Source organism: Lottia gigantea (assembly GCF_000327385.1).
Source record: "Lottia gigantea unplaced genomic scaffold LOTGIsca_145, whole genome shotgun sequence".
Lineage (NCBI taxonomy): Eukaryota > Metazoa > Mollusca > Gastropoda > Lottiidae > Lottia > Lottia gigantea.
Window position 1 is genome coordinate 415,830 of NW_008707710.1, and position 19,990 is coordinate 435,819.

Consider the following 19,990-nt stretch of genomic DNA (forward strand, 5'->3'; position numbering starts at 1 on the left):
ATCATCATGCCTTTTAGTGTTAAAGCTAAAATTTAAAAGATGTTTTCAAGAACAAAGTCAATTACTCTTATGAAACATTTTTCGATTTTTTCAAGTAAATTTCATCAATTAATCGACTGGTGACCGAGATGAAAATATTCACTATCCAATCGCAATTTTTGGGCTAATTCACAGCGAAATTCAAATATTCATATTGGCAAGAATATTCGCCATAATGTGAGACCAGAATAATATCAGATAACAATGGTCGAATCTATTCATTTTTATGGTTTAAAATACGTTTGAAGGAAATGATTTTGAAGATTCAATGAAAGTATTTTATTTCATAATGTGTTTGGTCAAACACAATTGGATTCTATATATACCATCTTAAATTTTAACCAAGGGACCGAAATGTCGAATATATTCATCAACAGAAAGTTGCGACCTGTTTTCCGTATCTGCTGAATCAAATAACGCCATGGCGTCATCTTGTGAGCAGCCGACATTCCAATTTCCACAGATATTTGGTGGAGGGGTGCTTCTCATTGGAAAAAGATTTCTTATTTCTGATCTCGTCAACTGCCCGTCTTTATTCCTATCAGCGCTTTTGAATCTCATTCTAAATTCCTTCCTCGTCAAAATGAAATCGTCATCCATATCGATGATTCTAAAATCTTTCACGGCATGGACAAAGGCTTTAATATCTATTTCTGGTCCCTGTGATTTGTCTTCTAGTGTAGCTTGGATAAACAGGAAATCCTCCAAATTAAGGTCATTTCCAGTTCCTGGTAGTAACTCGAAGACAAGCCGGGCATCTTGAATTGAAATATGACCGTCTCCGTTGTGGTCATATGACTGAAAGTGCTCTTCCGTGACGTTTTCATAGTCGACGTCTGTCAGTGCTTCTTCATACGTCCAAATACCATCATTATTAGAATCAGATCTTTGAATTTCAGAGACTAAATCGTCATATTCTACTACATCATCATCGTCAACGTCATCAATGTGGAACATCTTTTGGTAAAACAACAAAGTTTCAATACCACATTTCTTTATTGGGTTTTCAAAACTAGCTGAAAAATAAAAACATACATGTACTAAAATGTCAAGAATCGTGGCCTTAACTCAAAAGTATGATAGAATATTACTTAGCCAAAACATTGACTGTAACTCAAGTACTATAGAATATTACTTAGCCAAAATATTGATTGTAACTCAAGTATTATAGAATATTACTTAGCTAAAATACTGACTGTAACTCAAGCATTATAGAATATTACTTAGCTAAAATATTGACTGTAACTCAAGTATTATATAATATTACTTAGCTAAAATATTGACTGTAACTCAAGTACTATAGAATATTACTTAGCTAAAATATTGACTGTAACTCAAGTATTATAGAATATTATATAGCTAAAATATTGACTGTAACTCAAGTATTATAGAATACTACTTAGCAAAAATATTGACTGTAACTCAAGTATTATAGAATACTACTTAGCTAAAATATTGACTGTAACTCAAATATTATAGAATATTACTTAGCTAAAATATTGACTGTAACTCAAGTATGATTGACTATTACTTAGCCAAAATATTGATTGTAACTTAAGTATTATAGAATATTACTTAGCCAAAATATTGATTGTAACTCAAGTATTATAGAATATTACTTAGCTAAAATATTGACTGTAACTCCAGTATTATAGAATATTACTTAGCTCAAAATGTTGACTGTAACTCAAGTATTATAGAATATTACTTACCTAAAATATTGGCTGTAACTTAAGTTTTATAGAATATAACTTACCTAAAATATTAGCTGTAACTCAAGTATTATAAAATATTACTTAGCTCAAAAATATTGACTGTAACTCAAGTATTATAGAATATTACTTAGCTAAAATATAGGCTGTTACTCAAGTATTATAGAATATTACTTAGCTAAAATATTGACTGTAAATCAAGTAGTATAGAATATAACTTAGCTAAAATATTGGTTGTAACTCAAGTATTATAGAATATTACTTAACTAAAATATTGGTTGTAACTCAAGTATTATAGAATATTACTTAACTAAAATATTGGTTGTAACTCAAGTATTATAGAATATTACTTAGCTCAAAATATTGACTGTAAATCAAGTATTATAGAATATTAATTAGCTGAAATATTGACTGTAAATCAAGTATTATAGAATATTACTTAACTAAAATATTGGTTGTAACTCAAGTATTATAGAATATTACTTAGCTCAAAATATTGACTGTAAATCAAGTATTATAGAATATTAATTAGCTGAAATATTGACTGTAAATCAAGTATTATAGAATTTTACTTAGCAAAAATATTTACTGTAACTCAAGTATTATAGAATATAACTTACCTAAACTATTTACTGTAACTCAAGTATTATAGAATATAACTTAGCTAAAATATTGGCTGTAACTCAAGTATTATAGAATATTACTTAGCTAAAATATTGACTGTAACTCAAGTATTATAGAATATTACTTACCTAAAATATTGGCTGTAACTCAAGTATTATAGAATATAACTTACCTAAAATATTGGGTGCAACTCAAGTATTATAAAGTATAACTTAACTAAAATATTGGGTGTAACTCAAGTATTATAGAATATAACTTACCTAAAATATTGGGTGCAACTCAAGTACTATAGAATATTACTTAGCTAAATTATTGACTGTAACTCAAGTATTATAAGATATTACTTAACTAAAATACTGATTGTAACTCAAGTATTATAGAATATTACTTACCTAAAATACTGATTGTAACTCAAGTATTATAGAATAATACTTACCTAAAATATTGGGTGTAACTCAAGTATTATAGTATATATAACTTACCTAAAATATTGGCTGTAACTCAAGTATTATAGAATATAACTTAGCCAAAATATTGGGTGTATCTCAAGTATTATAAAATATTACTTAGCTAAAATACTGACTTTAACTCAAGTACTATAGAAAATAACTTAGCTAAAATATTGACTGTAATTCAAGTATTATGAAATATTACTTAGCTACTTGTAACTCAAGTATTATAGAATATACCTTAGCTAAAAATATTGGGTGTAACTCAAGTATTATAGAATATTATCTAGCTAAAATACTGACTGTATAACCCTAGGCGCATATCAATTGACTTGCCAGAGGATATTGCGTCAAGCTAGCGAAGCCCAATGGATTGAGTACAGTAAGACCGACAGGACTGAATATTTATCATAATGCCGGCATGTCAATTATGACAGTCTACAAGAGAATTTCATTCATGCCTATAATAAGAAGATGATAGTTACACATTCAAATAACCAGAACTTAAATTACAATCTTGTTCATAGCAAACTACAGATAATTAATAGTATATAACAAACTAAACTCTCGCCTGAAGTTATTATTTTATTTAATTTCAGATCAGAAAAGAAGAAAACTATACAGCAGTTGAAGGAAGCTTATTTATATTTCTAAATAGGCCTGTACGTTTGGGAGAATCAAACTCTTCCTTCCCGAAATGAAGTTTTATAAAATGTTACTAATATAGCTAAAACACTGACAGAAACTTAACTATTAATGAATTACTTACCAAGAATACTTGGTGTAAGTCCAGTATTAACGGCTTTGCTTTCTGTTAGAAAACAGAGACTCCCACAACCTGAAAGAATACTTTACATTTTAAAACTTTTTGAATCTCCCAGTTCTGACATTTATTGTATCATAATTAAACATTATTTTTTCAAAATCTATAAAAGTTATTTGGACCTGTTTTTAATACACAATCGTTTCTAACAACAGTTAAAATTAGACCAAACTTTCATTCCGTTTTTTAACTTTTAATTTTAGTTAGGGACAAATTTCTTCCCTTTCCAATGCTGGGCTAAATTAAAATTGAAAGCTAATATAAAACAAAATTAAAGTTTGATTTAATATCAATTGAAAAAAACAATTCTTATTCAATAATTATATTTAATGAAGCTTACAAACATATATACTTACCAATGAAAATGATAGCTTGTCCAATCATACTGCGCTCTTAATTGAAAGTTAAAAAAAATTGGCATCAAAATTGTTTATTATAGTAAAACTAACAATAGAGTCAAGAAAGGTGAAAATGTATCAGTAAATTAATCCGGTCAAACAGAAACAGATTAAACAACTTCAACAGCAGAACAGGTCAACATCTGACATGCCTTGATATATATTTCTATAATTTCCGGTGTGACGGGGTTATGACCAGTGAAAATGATAACTTGTCGAATCATCTTGTAAACACTAAAAACTAATTGTGTAGGCCCATAATTATACTTATCGGTAAATTATTCAAGTCAGCCAGAAACAGAATTATTCTTCAATATGGATAACAACAGAGCAACATCTGGCATGCCTTTATCTATATTTAAAAAATACATTCAAGAGTACAGATAGCTTGACAGGAAAGGTAATATACGCCCACTGGCAGCTTTGATTTTGAATAAAAATATTTGGCAGTGCAGTAACAATCACCAGTATGAAATATTCAACCTTCAGTCATATACTTCTTTTGGGGCGATACTGAATAATCTTGAGTATGAGTTATTGCCCTTGTTCTAAAAAACGTGTTCAATTTGATATTTTATGAATAAAATAAGTAATTATCAGTGACAGGGTAACTTTAATTTACTATTGACGTGGTTGATCGAATGTGGGGTATATTATATTTGTCGAAGTGTAAACAACGTTACTTTATTTCATTGAGTGATATCAGTATTCTGATCTATCTTTCGATTGGTTAATAAGTGTGATTTTGCACACCGACTGGTTGAAAGAATGATCACCTTTAATAAACAGTGGTCTTCGCTGAACTATCATTTCATTGGTCAATATCCCTAATACTGCCCATCTATTGGCTAACAAGTATCTCACGCGGTGCTATCTACTTGAGTTATATACCTAAGATAAGCAACACAGTTTAAGTCTGTCATAGTTTGTTCACCCACCCACATCCTTTATTTAAGGCCATGGTTTAAATATGTCCTTTGTATTTGTTTTCCTGTTTATCTCCTATTTAAGTTTCATTTTCCTTCAAGGATGACACTTACAAGTTGTTACGACATGGCCTCTTTTTTGTGCCAAAAACTGCAAAATTGTTTCATAAATTGTAATTTTTTCTTACATATTGTAAATATTATTTATATAATTTACAGCCTTGTTTATAAAATTGTCATTTGTTCTTTCGTATTAAATATGTTTAATAACTCATATTTAATCTGCCACAAACACATAATGAAGTTTATCGTGTTTGTTTGTTACCCCCAATCTGATCGTGAAAACACTATACGGGAAATATTCAAACTTCATATGATAGTTGCATATTCAAAAAATAAGAACTTAAATGATAATATTGTTCATAGTAAACTAAAAACAATCAGTACATAACAGATACTATACTTCTCGCCCAATATTCAACCTTCAGCGCGGTACTGAATAATAACACCAAGTTTTGTCAAAATCATCATGCCTTTTAGTGTTAAAGCTAAAATTTAAAAGATGTTTTCAAGAACAAAGTCAATTACTCTTATGAAACATTTTTCGATTTTTTCAAGTAAATTTCATCAATTAATCGACTGGTGACCGAGATGAAAATATTCACTATCCAATCGCAATTTTTGGGCTAATTCACAGCGAAATTCAAATATTCATATTGGCAAGAATATTCGCCATAATGTGAGACCAGAATAATATCAGATAACAATGGTCGAATCTATTCATTTTTATGGTTTAAAATACGTTTGAAGGAAATGATTTTGAAGATTCAATGAAAGTATTTTATTTCATAATGTGTTTGGTCAAACACAATTGGATTCTATATATACCATCTTAAATTTTAACCAAGGGACCGAAATGTCGAATATATTCATCAACAGAAAGTTGCGACCTGTTTTCCGTATCTGCTGAATCAAATAACGCCATGGCGTCATCTTGTGAGCAGCCGACATTCCAATTTCCACAGATATTTGGTGGAGGGGTGCTTCTCATTGGAAAAAGATTTCTTATTTCTGATCCCGTCAACTGCCCGTCTTTATTCCTATCAGCGCTTTTGAATCTCATTCTAAATTCCTTCCTCGTCAAAATGAAATCGTCATCCATATCGATGATTCTAAAATCTTTCACGGCATGGACAAAGGCTTTAATATCTATTTCTGGTCCCTGTGATTTGTCTTCTCGTGTAGCTTGGATAATTAGGAAATCCTCAAAATTAAGGTAATTTCCAGTTCCTGGTAGTAACTCGAAAACAAGCCAGGCATCTCGACTTGAAATATGACCGTCTCCGTTGTGGTCATATGACAGAAAGTGCTCTTCCGTGACATTTTCATAGTCGACGTCTGTCAGTGCTTCTTCATACGTCCAAATACCATCATTATTAGAATCAGATCTTTGAATTTCATAGACTAAATCGTCATATTCTACTACATCATCATCGTCAACGTCATCAATGTGGAACATCTTTTGGTAAAACAACAAAGTTTCAATACCACATTTCTTTATTGGGTTTTCAAAACTAGCTGAAAAATAAAAACATACATGTACTAAAATGTCAAGAATCGTGGCTGTAACTCAAGTATTATAGAATATTACTTAGCTCAAAAATATTGACTGTAACTCAAGTATTAACTCAAGTATGATTGACTATTACTTAGCCAAAATATTGATTGTAACTCAAGTATTATAGAATATTACTTAGCCAAAATATTGAGTGTAACTCAAGTATTATAGAATATTACTTAGCTAAAATATTGGCTGTAACTCAAGTATTATAGAATATTACTTAGCTAAAACATTGACAGTAACTGAAGTATTATAGAATATTACTTAGCTCAAAAATATTTACTGTAACTCAAGTATTATAGAATATTACTTAGCTAAAATATTGACAGTAACTCAAGTATGATTGACTATTACTTAGCCAAAATATTGATTGTAACTCAAGTATTATAGAATATTACTTAGCTAAAATATTGACTGTAACTCCAGTATTATAGAATATTATTTAGCTAAAACATTGACAGTAACTCAAGTATTATAGAATATTACTTAGCTCAAAAATATTTACTGTAACTCAAGTATTATAGAATATAACTTAGCTAAAATATTGACTGTAACTCAAGTATTATAGAATATAACTTAGCTAAAATATTGACTGTAACTCAAGTTTTATAGAATATTACTTAGCTAAAATATTGACTGTAACTCAAGTATTATAGAATATTACTTAGCTAAAATATTGGCTGTAACTCAAGTTTTATAGAATATTACTTAGCTAAAATATTGACTGTAACTCAAGTATTATAGAATATAACTTAGCTAAAATATTGACTGTAACTCAAGTATTATAGAATATAACTTAGCTAAAATATTGACTGTAACTCAAGTTTTATAGAATATTACTTAGCTAAAATATTGACTGTAACTCAAGTATTATAGAATATTACTTAGCTAAAATATAGGCTGTTACTCAAGTATTATAAACTATTACTTAGCTAAAATATTGACTGTAAATCAAGTATTATAGAATATTACTTAGCTAAAATATTTACAGTAACTCAAGTATTATAGAATATAACTTAGCCAAGATGATAGTTACACATTCAAATAACCAGAACTTAAATTACAATCTTGTTTGTAGCAAAACAAAAGATAATTAACAATATATAACTAACTAAACTCCATTTTATTTTATCTAATTTCAGATCAGAACAGAAGAAAACTATACAGCAGTTCAAGGAAGCTTATTTATATTTTCTAAATAGGCCTGTACATTTGGGAGAATCAAACTCTCCCTTCCCGAAATGAAGTTTTATAAAATGTTACTGATATAGCTAAAACACTGACAGAAATGAACTATTAATGAATTACTTACCAAGAATACTTGGTTTAAGTCCAGTATTAGCGGCTTTGCTTTCTGTTAGAAAACAGAGACTCCAACAACCTGAAAGTTTACTTTACATTTTAAAACTTTTTGAATCTCCTAGTTCTGACATTTATTGTATCATATAATTAAACATTATTTTTTTCAAAATTGATAAATGTAATTTGGACCTGTTTTTAATACACAATCATTTCTAACAACAGTTAAGATATCTTGCCAGGCAAGGTAATAAACGCCCTCCGGCAGCTTTGATTTTGATTAAAAATATTTAGTAGTACAGTAACAATCACTAGTATGAAATATTCAACCTTCAGTCATACACTTCTTTTGAACTTTTTAGGGCGATACTGAATAACATTGAGTATGAATTATTGCCCTTATTCTTGAAAACATATTAAATTTTTATCTCGGGAAAACTCTAGAAGGCAAATATTCAACCTTCAGCGCGCTACTGAATAAGGAAACCGAGTTTTGTCAAAATCCGACAAGAATCTCGCTTTTAAGAGCTAAAATTGGAAAGCGTTCTCAAGAACATGGGCAATAACTGATACTAAATATTTTTCGATTTTTCTGATTTTCGATAGGGCTCGTCCTTGGGTGATTAAGTTTCGTCAAAATTCGTCAAGAATTGTGTCTTTCAGAGTGGTCACGAGCTAAAAATTGAACGCGTTCTCTAGGGCAGGGCAGTTATTCCTTCTAAATATTTTTCGATTCTTCTGATTTTCAAGAGGGTTCATCCTTAGGTGATTACGAACAATACACCAAGTTTTGTCAAAATCCGTCAAGAATTGTGTCTTGTAGAGTGTTTACGAGCAATTGTGGACGGACCGGCGGACGGACGGACATGGGTGATGGCAATATACGCCCCCAATTTCATGTATAAAAATCAGGCGAAACTTTAGTTTTTTATTATCTTTTAATTTTAATTTAGTCACTTCGGTTACTAGGACTAATAGTGGCCTTCGTGAAAATTAATCTGTTTGATGACACCGCCAGCTCATCAAATTTCTTCCCTCTCCAATGTTGGGCTACATTAAAATTAAAAGCCAATAAAAAAAACGAAACGAAAGTTTGGTTTCATATCAACTTAAGAAAAACAATTCTTATTCAAAAATTGTATTTAATGAAACTTAAAAACATATATACTTACCAATGAAAATGATAGCTTGTCCAATCATACTGCGCTCTTAATTGAAACTTAAAAAACTGGGATCAAAATTGTTTATTATAGTAAAACTAACAACAGAGTCCAGAAAGGTGAACATTTATCAGTAAATTAATCCGGTCAATTAGAAACAGATTAAACAACTTCAACAGCAGAACAGGTCAACATCTAACATGCCTTGATATATATTTCTATAATTTCCGGTGTGACGGGGTTATGACCAGTGAAAATGATAACTTGTCGAATCATCTTGTAAACACTGAAAACTAATTGTGTAAACTTATCAGTAAATTATTTCAAAAATACTTTCAAGAGTAAAAAATGATAAACAAGAATAACAACAGTAGATCCATGCCTTTGAACCGGTTGCCGACAATCATGAAACACCACTACCACAAGACGAGTGTCGGTACCAACTGAAATCATTCTTAAACTAACCACAGATTACTAAGAAGAGAATCAGCACTTTGAAATAAATTAGACCTAGGCCCGTGCTTATTGTGAGATATATTCTCATTTCACCTTAACGCTTTCCGCACTTTTGACGCTATAAATACACTCGGCCAGCCAATTTACATTGCTTCTTGTGTCCATTTTGGTGTTTCATGGTTTCATTTAAAATTCCCAAATCACTCTTTTCTTTCGTTATTTTTCATTTTAAAATAAATAGGTATATATTCAAATTAAATTGAATCAAATTAAATTAAAAAAATTATGAGAGAGAATAACATGATTTCTTTTTTCACAGAACTTAGAAATGCAGGAATATCAAGATGATGAATTTGTTTGTCTGTGATCAGGATATTCCAGATAGAAGTATAAGAAACTCTTAACTTCTTTCAGATAATCGCAAAAATGTGATAATTTTATTCTTTGTAATGCATTATATTTTCAACTTGTTAGCTGGTTTAGTGTATCAAATGTATTGGTCAAAATTCGTGAAGAATGTTCACATGACAAAAATTAAGGGAGTTTCAATAACTCAAATAAAATAGTTTTATAAAACAGTGTTTTATCAACTTTTTAAATCGGAAGTTCTATTCTCTTCTATATCACACTGTACATCATTCCAAATAATCTCTGCAACCTACATCTCTACAATCCTTACGTCTGGTAGTTCGCAACGAACCATGAAAGAGTTGTCTCTCAGGATGTCCCAATGCTATATATAGAATATTCTATTTTTAGAAACACGTGGTATCTCCGGCCTTGGCAAAACTTGTGTTTTCTACGGTAAACATTTAGATTAGATAGGCTTGATCTAAGTACACTTTGATTCTACTTTTCAATTCATGTTCGGCCAATGGACCGGTATCATTAGGTTCCTATGTGTTCACTGTAGGTCGGGAGTAAGTTAGCATTCAAACTAGGCCATTTGGAAAATTGAAAAAAATAGTGAACGCTTCCACAGTTCAGTGACAGTGGACTTGCTCATCTGTAAACAAACGACAATTTTATTTTTCGCCTTTCGACTGAGACTCAAAGAGCGAGAGAGAGAGTATTTTGACACTTCAGTTTTGAAGTGGGTAAAAACAGGAAAAGATGTCTAATTCTAAGATTGATGGTAACTGGTTTCGAGAAGCAGACGACGAATGGAGAGGATATTGTACATCACTTGAAATTGAGGAAATCCTCTACCATGAAAAGTCCGATTTTCAAGACATCTTAGTTTTTAAAAGGTAGGTAAAAGATTTAACTTATTCCGAAACCCACTCACTCTTAATAGATAACATTTTTTGTTGTTTTCAGCAGACTAGGCCTACAGGCTACACATATCATTCATTTTATACAGTAAAAATATATAAAGAACATGTTTTAAATCCTAAAACTAGCCTTAAAGGGGCAGTATGCAAAATATTCATTATCATAAGCTTCCTAAATTATACCTTAAAATTTTTTATTGAAATAAGCTTATAATATGCTTCTTACATCTTATTAATATCTACCGTACTTCAAACTGAATTTGTTATAAAGGGGTTAATGTTAAAAGGAATGTAGGCTACCGGTACTAATTGTTGAACAAGCAGCTTAAACAAGTTTTAATGTTGGACCTCACAAAGATTCGATATATTTAGTAGGAACCTTTAGAATATGTAGGAGACATATTTATTTCCAATTGTTGTCTATGCATGTTTAAAAGTTTTTTGGAAATATTCCCCATATATTAGCAGGGTTGGCTGATTTAAATCATTGAATCATTTAAATGTAACAAAATTTAATACCATACTAAGGCTATCAATATACAAAACTCCTAGTCTTGTCCTGGATACTTTATAATGCCTACTAATACACTACACTCGTCAGCCCATCAGGACTGGAAAATCTTGATAATCTTTTACCAACAGGGGATTGAACCCATAAGCTCATGGTTAGCAAGTCCCTCAAACCAATAAGAAAAACTACATATATTATATCTTATGAGTTTGAATTCAACATGATGAATTACAGACGCTAATTTGTATCTTTGCCATAACATTATAATTATGCAGAGGAGCGAATTGACATATTTTGGTTGGAGGCATTTTAGGTCAGTTCCACAGTATATAACTAAATTAAATTCTTCATAGGTAAAAATCAGTTCTGATGCTTAGGCCTAGAAATGCTACAGAAACATCATCGATTATGAATATAAGATAGTGGACCACAGCCATATATACGACCACCGGGCATGCGGATGGTAAAAACGAAACATCCATTTTAAGTTTCATCAAAATCGGTTGAAAACTAAGAGAGTAATAGCATATTCAAGATTTTGGGGCAAGGGCAATAGAGCGTTTACAAGCAAATGTTGACGGACATGGAACGGACGGACAGGGGTGCCGACAATATACACCCACATAGAGAGATGTGGGCGTATAAAAATAGAGGCACAATTTTCAAATAAGTAGGCATCAATTCAATTATAATTTTATTTTAGTAAAATTACTAGTAGTACAGAGAGGTCATGTTCTCATATTAAATATAATATCACAATAACAATTGATGAAGGCTGATGTGAAAAAGGTCATATGAAATTTGATATTAATAAAAGGTGAATTGTAAGGTTCATATTTCAGTATGAGCTTTATGGTTGGATAGATTCACCATAATTTTAGTATAGTATAATACTCAAACTATATGTGAACGCCTCTGTAGGAATGTTGTGCTGAGTTTGGTGTTCCAAAAGAACTGACATGCTCAATTTAAAAATGGACTCATTTGCAATAAGTTAGTAATAGATTGAAGAATGTGTTCAGAATCAATATTACCCCATATTAAATTTATTTTAATGATTAAGCTTACATGTTTTGATGTAGGATATTGAGATGAGATTAGGGTGGTTGAAAGTTACTATTCAGCCGAAGGCAGTCTGTTAAAATGAAATGAAATGAAATGGAGTTTTACGTTCTACTTTGGCACTGGGTTACAGTAGTTCAAGGGATTTAAAGAAGTTTTCTAAACTTTGAATGTATACTGGAGACACTGATAGCATCAATTTGCACCATTCAAAACTAAAACTAAGTGTTTTGTGATGTCACTAATCGCAAAGGCCCTATGTGATAAATATGTTTCAATTGGACAGTTCTGAAGTCCCAAAGATAAGCTTAACAAATTCATGGTATAATATTATATTATTACTGAAACATAATGGGCCATATACTCCACATATTTAAGCCTTATCAAATATTATTCTGCCTGAATAACTTTAATGTATTTTTAGCGCCCACATAGAAATGTGTAATAAATAATAAAACTTGAAATCGAATACCATCCTTTAATACCCAACTTTTCGTCAAAAAAGTTTTGACTCCATCAGGGGAAGAAACAAACTACAAATGGTGGAAGGCAGTTAAGATTAAAATTACAATATGTCCTCATAAGGTTTATGAGGTCACAATCTTAGAAACCACATAACAAGAGAAGGGTCAAATCACAAAATGGTGGGAGGATTAGATTCTTGAAAACATGACCTCAGAAGAGTCATGACATCATAATCTTAGATACAACATAACAAGTATGTAATGATGACTTCAGGATTTGCCACAATAGGCACAATAGAGACTACAATATTTAACTGATTTTAATGAAACTTAGTATTAATGTATATATTGATAAGATCTTGGTCAAGTTTGAAATTAGTTATAATTGGATGAATGGCTTTAGAGTTATTGCCTGCATCACTGACAGGTGGTAAACTCGAAGGCATTATCTTCACCTATACTTGGATTGAACCCTAGCCTTATTAAGCTAGTCAAAACATAAACAAGAGTCTATTTTGTATTTAGAATTTGAATCATACGTGCATGTGAAAAAATATAATTGCTTGTAGAATAGTTAACAGCATATCGAGAGATCACTTGTTTTATGAAGGTCTTTATTTTGCAGTGTATCATTTGGACGGGTGTTGGTATTAGATGGAGTCATACAATGTACAGAAAGAGATGAATTTTCTTATCAAGAAATGATAGCACATTTACCATTAAACAGTCATCAGGATCCTAAAAAGGTGAGAGGGTTATCTGTAACAAGGATGCTCACAGAACTTGTAAGACAATAAATACAGGTGTTCTGTTGTATCTATAAGACCAAGCTCATTGTAATAGTAGAAGATAAACTGGCTTGATGACACTTAGGTTTTCAACCATGGGACATGATCTCAATTGGATGTTTTCTGTGGGGACATTTGATGTGTCACACATGAAAAAAAAAGAACTCTTCAACTACAATATTATACAACATCTCATATGAATACACTTTACACAGCCTTGACTAACATTATCTCTTATAAAATTTGGGGACACATAAAAAAAGGTTTAAAACCACTGCTGTAGAATATTTTGATGAAAATTCACTTTGAAATGTCCAAAGGAATGATAAATTGAACAAAAGATAACAGTGGGAAACCCAGGCAATGAAATAAACAGCAAAACATAGCATCAAATGGGACATCACAGTTCAATAACTAACTAAAATCAATTTCTGGAGAAGTTGTTTAATGGTTCAAATGGGCCAATAAATGAAAGCCCTAGTTGCTACAAATTGTGTATACTAAAGATCCCTTGAATTTGAAAAATTTCCCTCATTACACACTGCATGTGATGCCCATCTTCATTAAAAGTCCAATAAAGTGCATTCCATTCATTCATTTTATTGTCCCCATGGGCTGAATGTTAGACAGGACCATGTATTGGGCCTAATTCTGACCCATGTAAAATAAAGAGTTTATTATTATTATTATCATGCTGTTTCAATATGGACAAATGATTTTTCTTGCTGCTTATCTGTATACCAGTAGTATGATGAATTGAGCATTGATTTAACATTGTATTGAAAGGTTTTGGTAGTTGGTGGTGGTGATGGGGGAGTGGTTAGAGAAGTATTAAAATATCCTACAGTAGAAGAGGTCATCTTATGTGAAATAGACCAGGTTTGTCATCTATTCTTTGATTTTATTATAATTAGTGTGAGATATTTTGTTTTCACCTGCTCATTGGTGTAATCAATTTCCTATTGAAACAAATGAAATTCTTTGACATTTTCTTGTCATATGTTCTGAATTTTGTTGCATAAAACACAAGATAATATTAGTTACATACAATTATTCCCATAAGATTAATCTCGTGGTGTATAGCTGCCTTTAATCAGATTGTAAATTTCTGTATTCTAGAAAGTAATTGATGTCTGTAAGAAGTTTATACCAAGTATGGCCGCCTGTCTCAATGACCCTAGAGTAACAGTACAAGTTGGAGATGGTATTAAATATTTAGAGAGCAAAAAGGGAGAATTTGATGTCATCATTACAGATGCTCCCGATCCAATGGGTATGAAAATGGGTTTAGATCAGGATTTCTCAACTCGCTTGAGTACTTGCAAAGTACTTGCAACTGAATTTGAAAAATGTAAAAAAAAAAACAGACAATATAATAATGCTGATACTAGGCCTGGACCACATCCGGACTCTACAAGAAACCCTGGCTTAGATACCAATTAAACTGACAATATTGACACAATTTTAGCTTTTAACATCTCATATGAAAGTGGTCTTCACTTGTAAGGGAGGTCATGAAAAAGATTTTCAATACCGTAATCATTATGATGGGAGGCAGGGCATGAACAGTTGCATACCTAGAACACTTGATACCAATCTGTTAATGGGTTTTTCAACTTAATAACAAAAGTTATAATAATTTTATCCTTTTTCCGTACTGAATTCATTGTAAAATAATACAATGTTATATGATAGGTCCTGGTGTGGTACTTTATGAGAAGAAGTTTTATGAAGAATTAAATCAGGCCTTAAAACCTAAAGGCATCATTTGCAGTCAAGGTAAATTGCCTGTTCTTGAAGTAGTAAATATGGTATATTTTGGTAATGCAATGCAGTGTGCAGTGAGGGAAAATTTTACCTAGACCAAGATATTAGCACAGCCTGTAGCACACATCATATTTGTACCATCTAAATAAGAAGATACTTTTTCTTGTCAGACCCTCTTAACTTGGAGAAAACAAGTTAAAAAGTCTCAAAAAAATATTCCACCTGTGGGAATCATTCAAATGCATACATATAGGTTGTCAATTTTTGAGCCAATGTTCTTTACGAAATTAAACTTGTTCTGGAAGAGAACAGAAATAAACTTATCTCCCTTTAATGTTTATGTTTAGGACAATGTTTATGGTTTGATCTGGACACTATAATAAAAGTTTTAAAACAAGCTAAAGAAATATTTCCTGTGTATGCTTATGCTTCTGGTTACACACCAACATATACTGGTGGACATATGGGATACATTATTTGTAGTAATGATAAGGTAAGGGAGAAACAGTAGTTTGATATTGTTAGATTTCAAGGAATTGGATGGTAAATGTACAGGTTGGAGCTGATACATCATTTAGAAATTGAAAGAGGAGTTATCTGGTGGTTTTGATCTGCTGCATAATATTCTTATATTATTAATTGCATTACTGAATTACCCAAATCCTGTCTACTGTCTGGTATTAGGGCAACAAAATGTTATCCTTGTCCCAAAATTATATATTACCAGTACCACTTATACATCAATTCAAAATTGCATTGCGTTGCATACGATGGTGTTGTCTGTATTTGAATTTTGTTAGATAGTAATGTACTTGGGATGTCTGCATTTTGCTCCAAATCAACAGATGAAATAACTGCCAACTATGTGGAAAACAATATGTATTTCATAACAAATGATGAGAGCCAAATTTCGTTCGGAGTGAATTTTTTTTTGTCCTGCTGAAGTTTTAATGGAAGTGGAATCAGATTAAGTGGATTATTTGATGCTCCACAGTGTTAACTTTATTTTTTAATTGACAGTCTGTAAACCTGAAAGAACCAATAAGAAACTTTACTTATGAGCAATTAGATGAAATGAAGATGAGATATTACTGTCCAGATTTACATAGAGCTTGTTTTAATGTCCTGCCTTATTTTGCTAGAAAGGTATGGTCATATTATACAATATTAGGGGGTGAGAAAAGACACCAGGCATAGTCTGGGCAGCACTGGCAGGCATCAGAATTTTTCTTACCTTGAAGAGGATTCGAACCTATGATGCATAATTGCATAATAGATGACAATCCAACTTGGTACTGACTTGAGCTATTCCACTGCCACTATAGTGTAAATCATTATGAAATGACAAATGTGTTGCCATCCATGTGACTTCAATTTATTCACTCTTTTCATATAGCTGCATCTGTATCTGGGTTAGTTTTTGGCAATTTTTCTTGATTATATGCAGCATATGTGCCCCACATGGTACCATATAACAGTCGAGCGGTAGGATTTTCCCTTGTTTGCACAACTCTGTATGTTAAGCCTACCCCTCAATTGTACTTTGGTATCACCACTACTGTGCGGGTCATATGGTAATTGTCAAATATCAAGCATGCTTAGCATGGTATAGCTCTTTATAACAAGTGGTTGCCTGTGAATTTTCAGTGCATCAAGGGCAGTCACCTATCTGTGTCAAATCATACCAAAAATCTAATTTGTGCAAGATATTGTTGATTTAAACAAACACACATTATTTAATAAAATTCTGACATAAACTGTCACCTCTATTGCCAACAAAGGACAAGGGCAATAACTCAAAACCGTTCATCGATTTATCGCAAAATTTGAACTTGTCCAAGAACTCGTCAATATAAATGATCATACCAAATTACATTAAAATCAGATAAAAACTGTTGTCTCTATTGTGTTCACAAGCCAATTTTATTCTGAATAAATTTCAAAATTTATTTTTCAGGAATTGAAATCCATTTTGGATACGTAGAAAAGAAGAAACTTTGTGATGTTAAAATTGTTATATTAGTTAGATTTAGTCCTTTATTTTATTATGTTACACAGAGGTTTCATTCATATTAAAGAATAAACAGAAGGTGGTTATTAAAGGGATTGTAAAAGTTTTTTAAATTTTTTATGTGTATTGGGGACAATGATAACATGAATTTGCACCATTCCAATTTTCGATCAGACGTCTGTGGTTCCTGAAATTACACTAAAACTTTGGATATTCTGCTTGTATTACATAAGGCCCTTTGCAATAGTGATGTCATGAAATGCTCAGTTTTAGTAAAGCTGTAGCAACCACAGACATCTGACTGAAATTTAGAATGGTGCAAATTGATGCTATCAGTGTCGATACACATAAAAAGTTTACAAAACCTCTTGACAATCCATTTAGGGAAAGCACAGACTGAGGTACAAGTTGGTACATGTATATTAAAAGAGTATTGAGATTGATTGTGGTAAATGTTTTGGGTTATTTTCAAATTGTCAAGGCTAATTCATATTGGCATGTTTTAATAGATGCTTTTTAAAAGGATCAAAATTGTTTGTTTACTATTAGCACTTGTATTGTTAAAGTGACCATTATCTGACATAATATTTTGATTTATGGAAAGTCCCTTGTGTTCTGTATTTGAAATATTTGTAGTCTGTATTGCACCCAAAACCTTAGGGTGGTAAACCTTCTCAAAAGGAATGACAATTTATTGATTTAATGAAAAAGACCTCAGGCCTCGCTCAATTAGGGTACCAAAGGATGGTGCAATACAAACTATAAGATATTTACCTTCTTATGTTACTTTTTTTCTTTTTATGCATTCCTTATTCTATGTTCATATTAAATATATTCCATTAATGTATATCTTTTTTGAAGTAATAAAAGTGTTCACAATAAAGCTAAGAGTATTTATAATTGATATATATGTTCATACATACTGCCCTTTTATGAAAACATGAAAATATATGCTTTTGAAAGTTACAAATGATAAAAGTAAGGCAATATCTATGAACAAATTCTTTTTGGGTCGGTGATAATTTAAGATTTAATATACTTACAAAAATTTGCCAAGACCATGTCCAAATGATCAAAACATAGTCTAAGATAGTGGACCACAGCCACAGCCGCACGGCGTGTGGATGGTAAAAACGAAACATCCATTTTAAGTTTCATCAAAATCGGTTCCGCATTGCAATGCCGAAAGTTTGGAGATATATCAAATAAAAGTATAGTCATGTCATCGAAGACATAGTGGTTCATGGCATGGATTTCTAAGACTGTACAACAACTAATCTCAATTAGTAATTAATATTCGTATACCTGCTTTTTATATTCGGAACTTTTGTATCATTCGTTTGAACAATCAAGATAATCGTTAATAACATCAATGTGTCGTCAGTCATATTAACGTACGTATGCCGGAATCAGATTCCCATAATTAGTAATGCCAGAAAGTGTTTTTCAAATCGATTGCAATAAAGTCATGAAGCTCACTTGTAGAGATAGGGTAACCATGTAAAATAGTAACGCAGCATAATGCTCTTCGAAAGATATGTGCAGAGAGTTCGTCAACAACATCAAGTAAAAGAAGCGTATGTAGGTATTTAAGCTTTCTGTGGACTAGCATATTTTTGAACCAGTGACCCTTCTTCTGTATCGGTGACATTATTTCAAGAGCAAAAGATATGTTATGACTTCTTAAGAAGATCAAACAGTACAACTATACAAATAAAAAACCATTAATACGGAAACGCATTAAGTCATTTGAATTAAGAATGGATAATAATTTCTCAAGTAGCTGGAAATCTTGTTTCGGGTCTTTGGCGACACGTGTCAAAATACAATCTTAACCTTTTATAATCGAATCATTTCATTGCCTAAATCTTTGAACTGAGTTGACATCACATTTACTAACCAGAAACTTAGTTTTATTATAAAGTTTTCTTACTCTACGACCTGTCCTTGGTGAAATAAGAAACAGTTCTTAATTTATATACTGAAGGTTCATCACTTGTCGTACCAGATCTGTCAAGACGATCAGACTTGACGTCTACATAAATCCTTGTATAAATTGTGTTGATATTCAAATTCATTCTTGATTTTAAAAATGTTGATAAGTTACAATGTTCAGTTTACCAATCTTTATGTGTTCATATTTACGTCCGTTATTATAGTGAGAGGAATTCCTTTACAGGTAAGATAAATAACTATATTATAACTTTTAGAAGAGTTGCAAGAACTTGAAGATTTACCATGAATCCCTTATAATAACCTGAATCAATGATACAGTAGATTTTACCATGAACGCAATATAGTAATTTGAATCAAGGTAGATTTTACCATGAACGCAAGATAGTAACTTGTATGAATCAGTGATATAAGTAACCTGAATCAAGGCATATTTTACCATAAATCCTATAATAACCTGAATCAATGCATATTTTACCATAAATCCTATAATAACCCGAATCATATTTTTGAACCCTTTATAGTAACCTAAATCAATGATAAAAGTAGCCTGAATCAATGATAGATTTGCAATTAATCTTACATTAAACTGGATCAATGATAGTAACTTTTACCATAAACTCTATATAGTGACCTGAATCAATGATAGATTT

At 31.3% G+C, this 19,990-nt stretch overlaps 3 protein-coding genes across 3 annotated transcripts; 1 reads left to right on the forward strand and 2 right to left on the reverse strand.

The window, feature by feature from the left end:
* Positions 1–369: 369 nt before the first annotated feature.
* On the reverse strand, positions 370–4,031 carry LOTGIDRAFT_172943 (hypothetical protein; the record flags this gene model as incomplete). Its single annotated transcript, XM_009050127.1, has 3 exons — positions 370–1,055; positions 3,594–3,662; positions 4,004–4,031. The coding sequence occupies 3 exons, from the start codon at positions 4,029–4,031 to the stop codon at positions 370–372; spliced, it is 783 nt and encodes a 260-aa protein (XP_009048375.1).
* Positions 4,032–5,863: 1,832 nt separating this feature from the next.
* Positions 5,864–9,091, reverse strand: LOTGIDRAFT_172944 (hypothetical protein; the record flags this gene model as incomplete). The annotated part of the gene is made up of 3 exons (XM_009050128.1): positions 5,864–6,549; positions 7,905–7,973; positions 9,064–9,091. The coding sequence occupies 3 exons, from the start codon at positions 9,089–9,091 to the stop codon at positions 5,864–5,866; spliced, it is 783 nt and encodes a 260-aa protein (XP_009048376.1).
* Positions 9,092–10,272: 1,181 nt separating this feature from the next.
* On the forward strand, positions 10,273–18,269 carry LOTGIDRAFT_200547 (hypothetical protein). The gene is made up of 8 exons (XM_009050129.1): positions 10,273–10,757; positions 13,444–13,564; positions 14,393–14,485; positions 14,726–14,879; positions 15,302–15,385; positions 15,721–15,866; positions 16,394–16,519; positions 17,331–18,269. The coding sequence occupies exons 1-8, from the start codon at positions 10,621–10,623 to the stop codon at positions 17,355–17,357; spliced, it is 888 nt and encodes a 295-aa protein (XP_009048377.1). The 5' UTR covers positions 10,273–10,620; the 3' UTR covers positions 17,358–18,269.
* Positions 18,270–19,990: the final 1,721 nt, after the last annotated feature.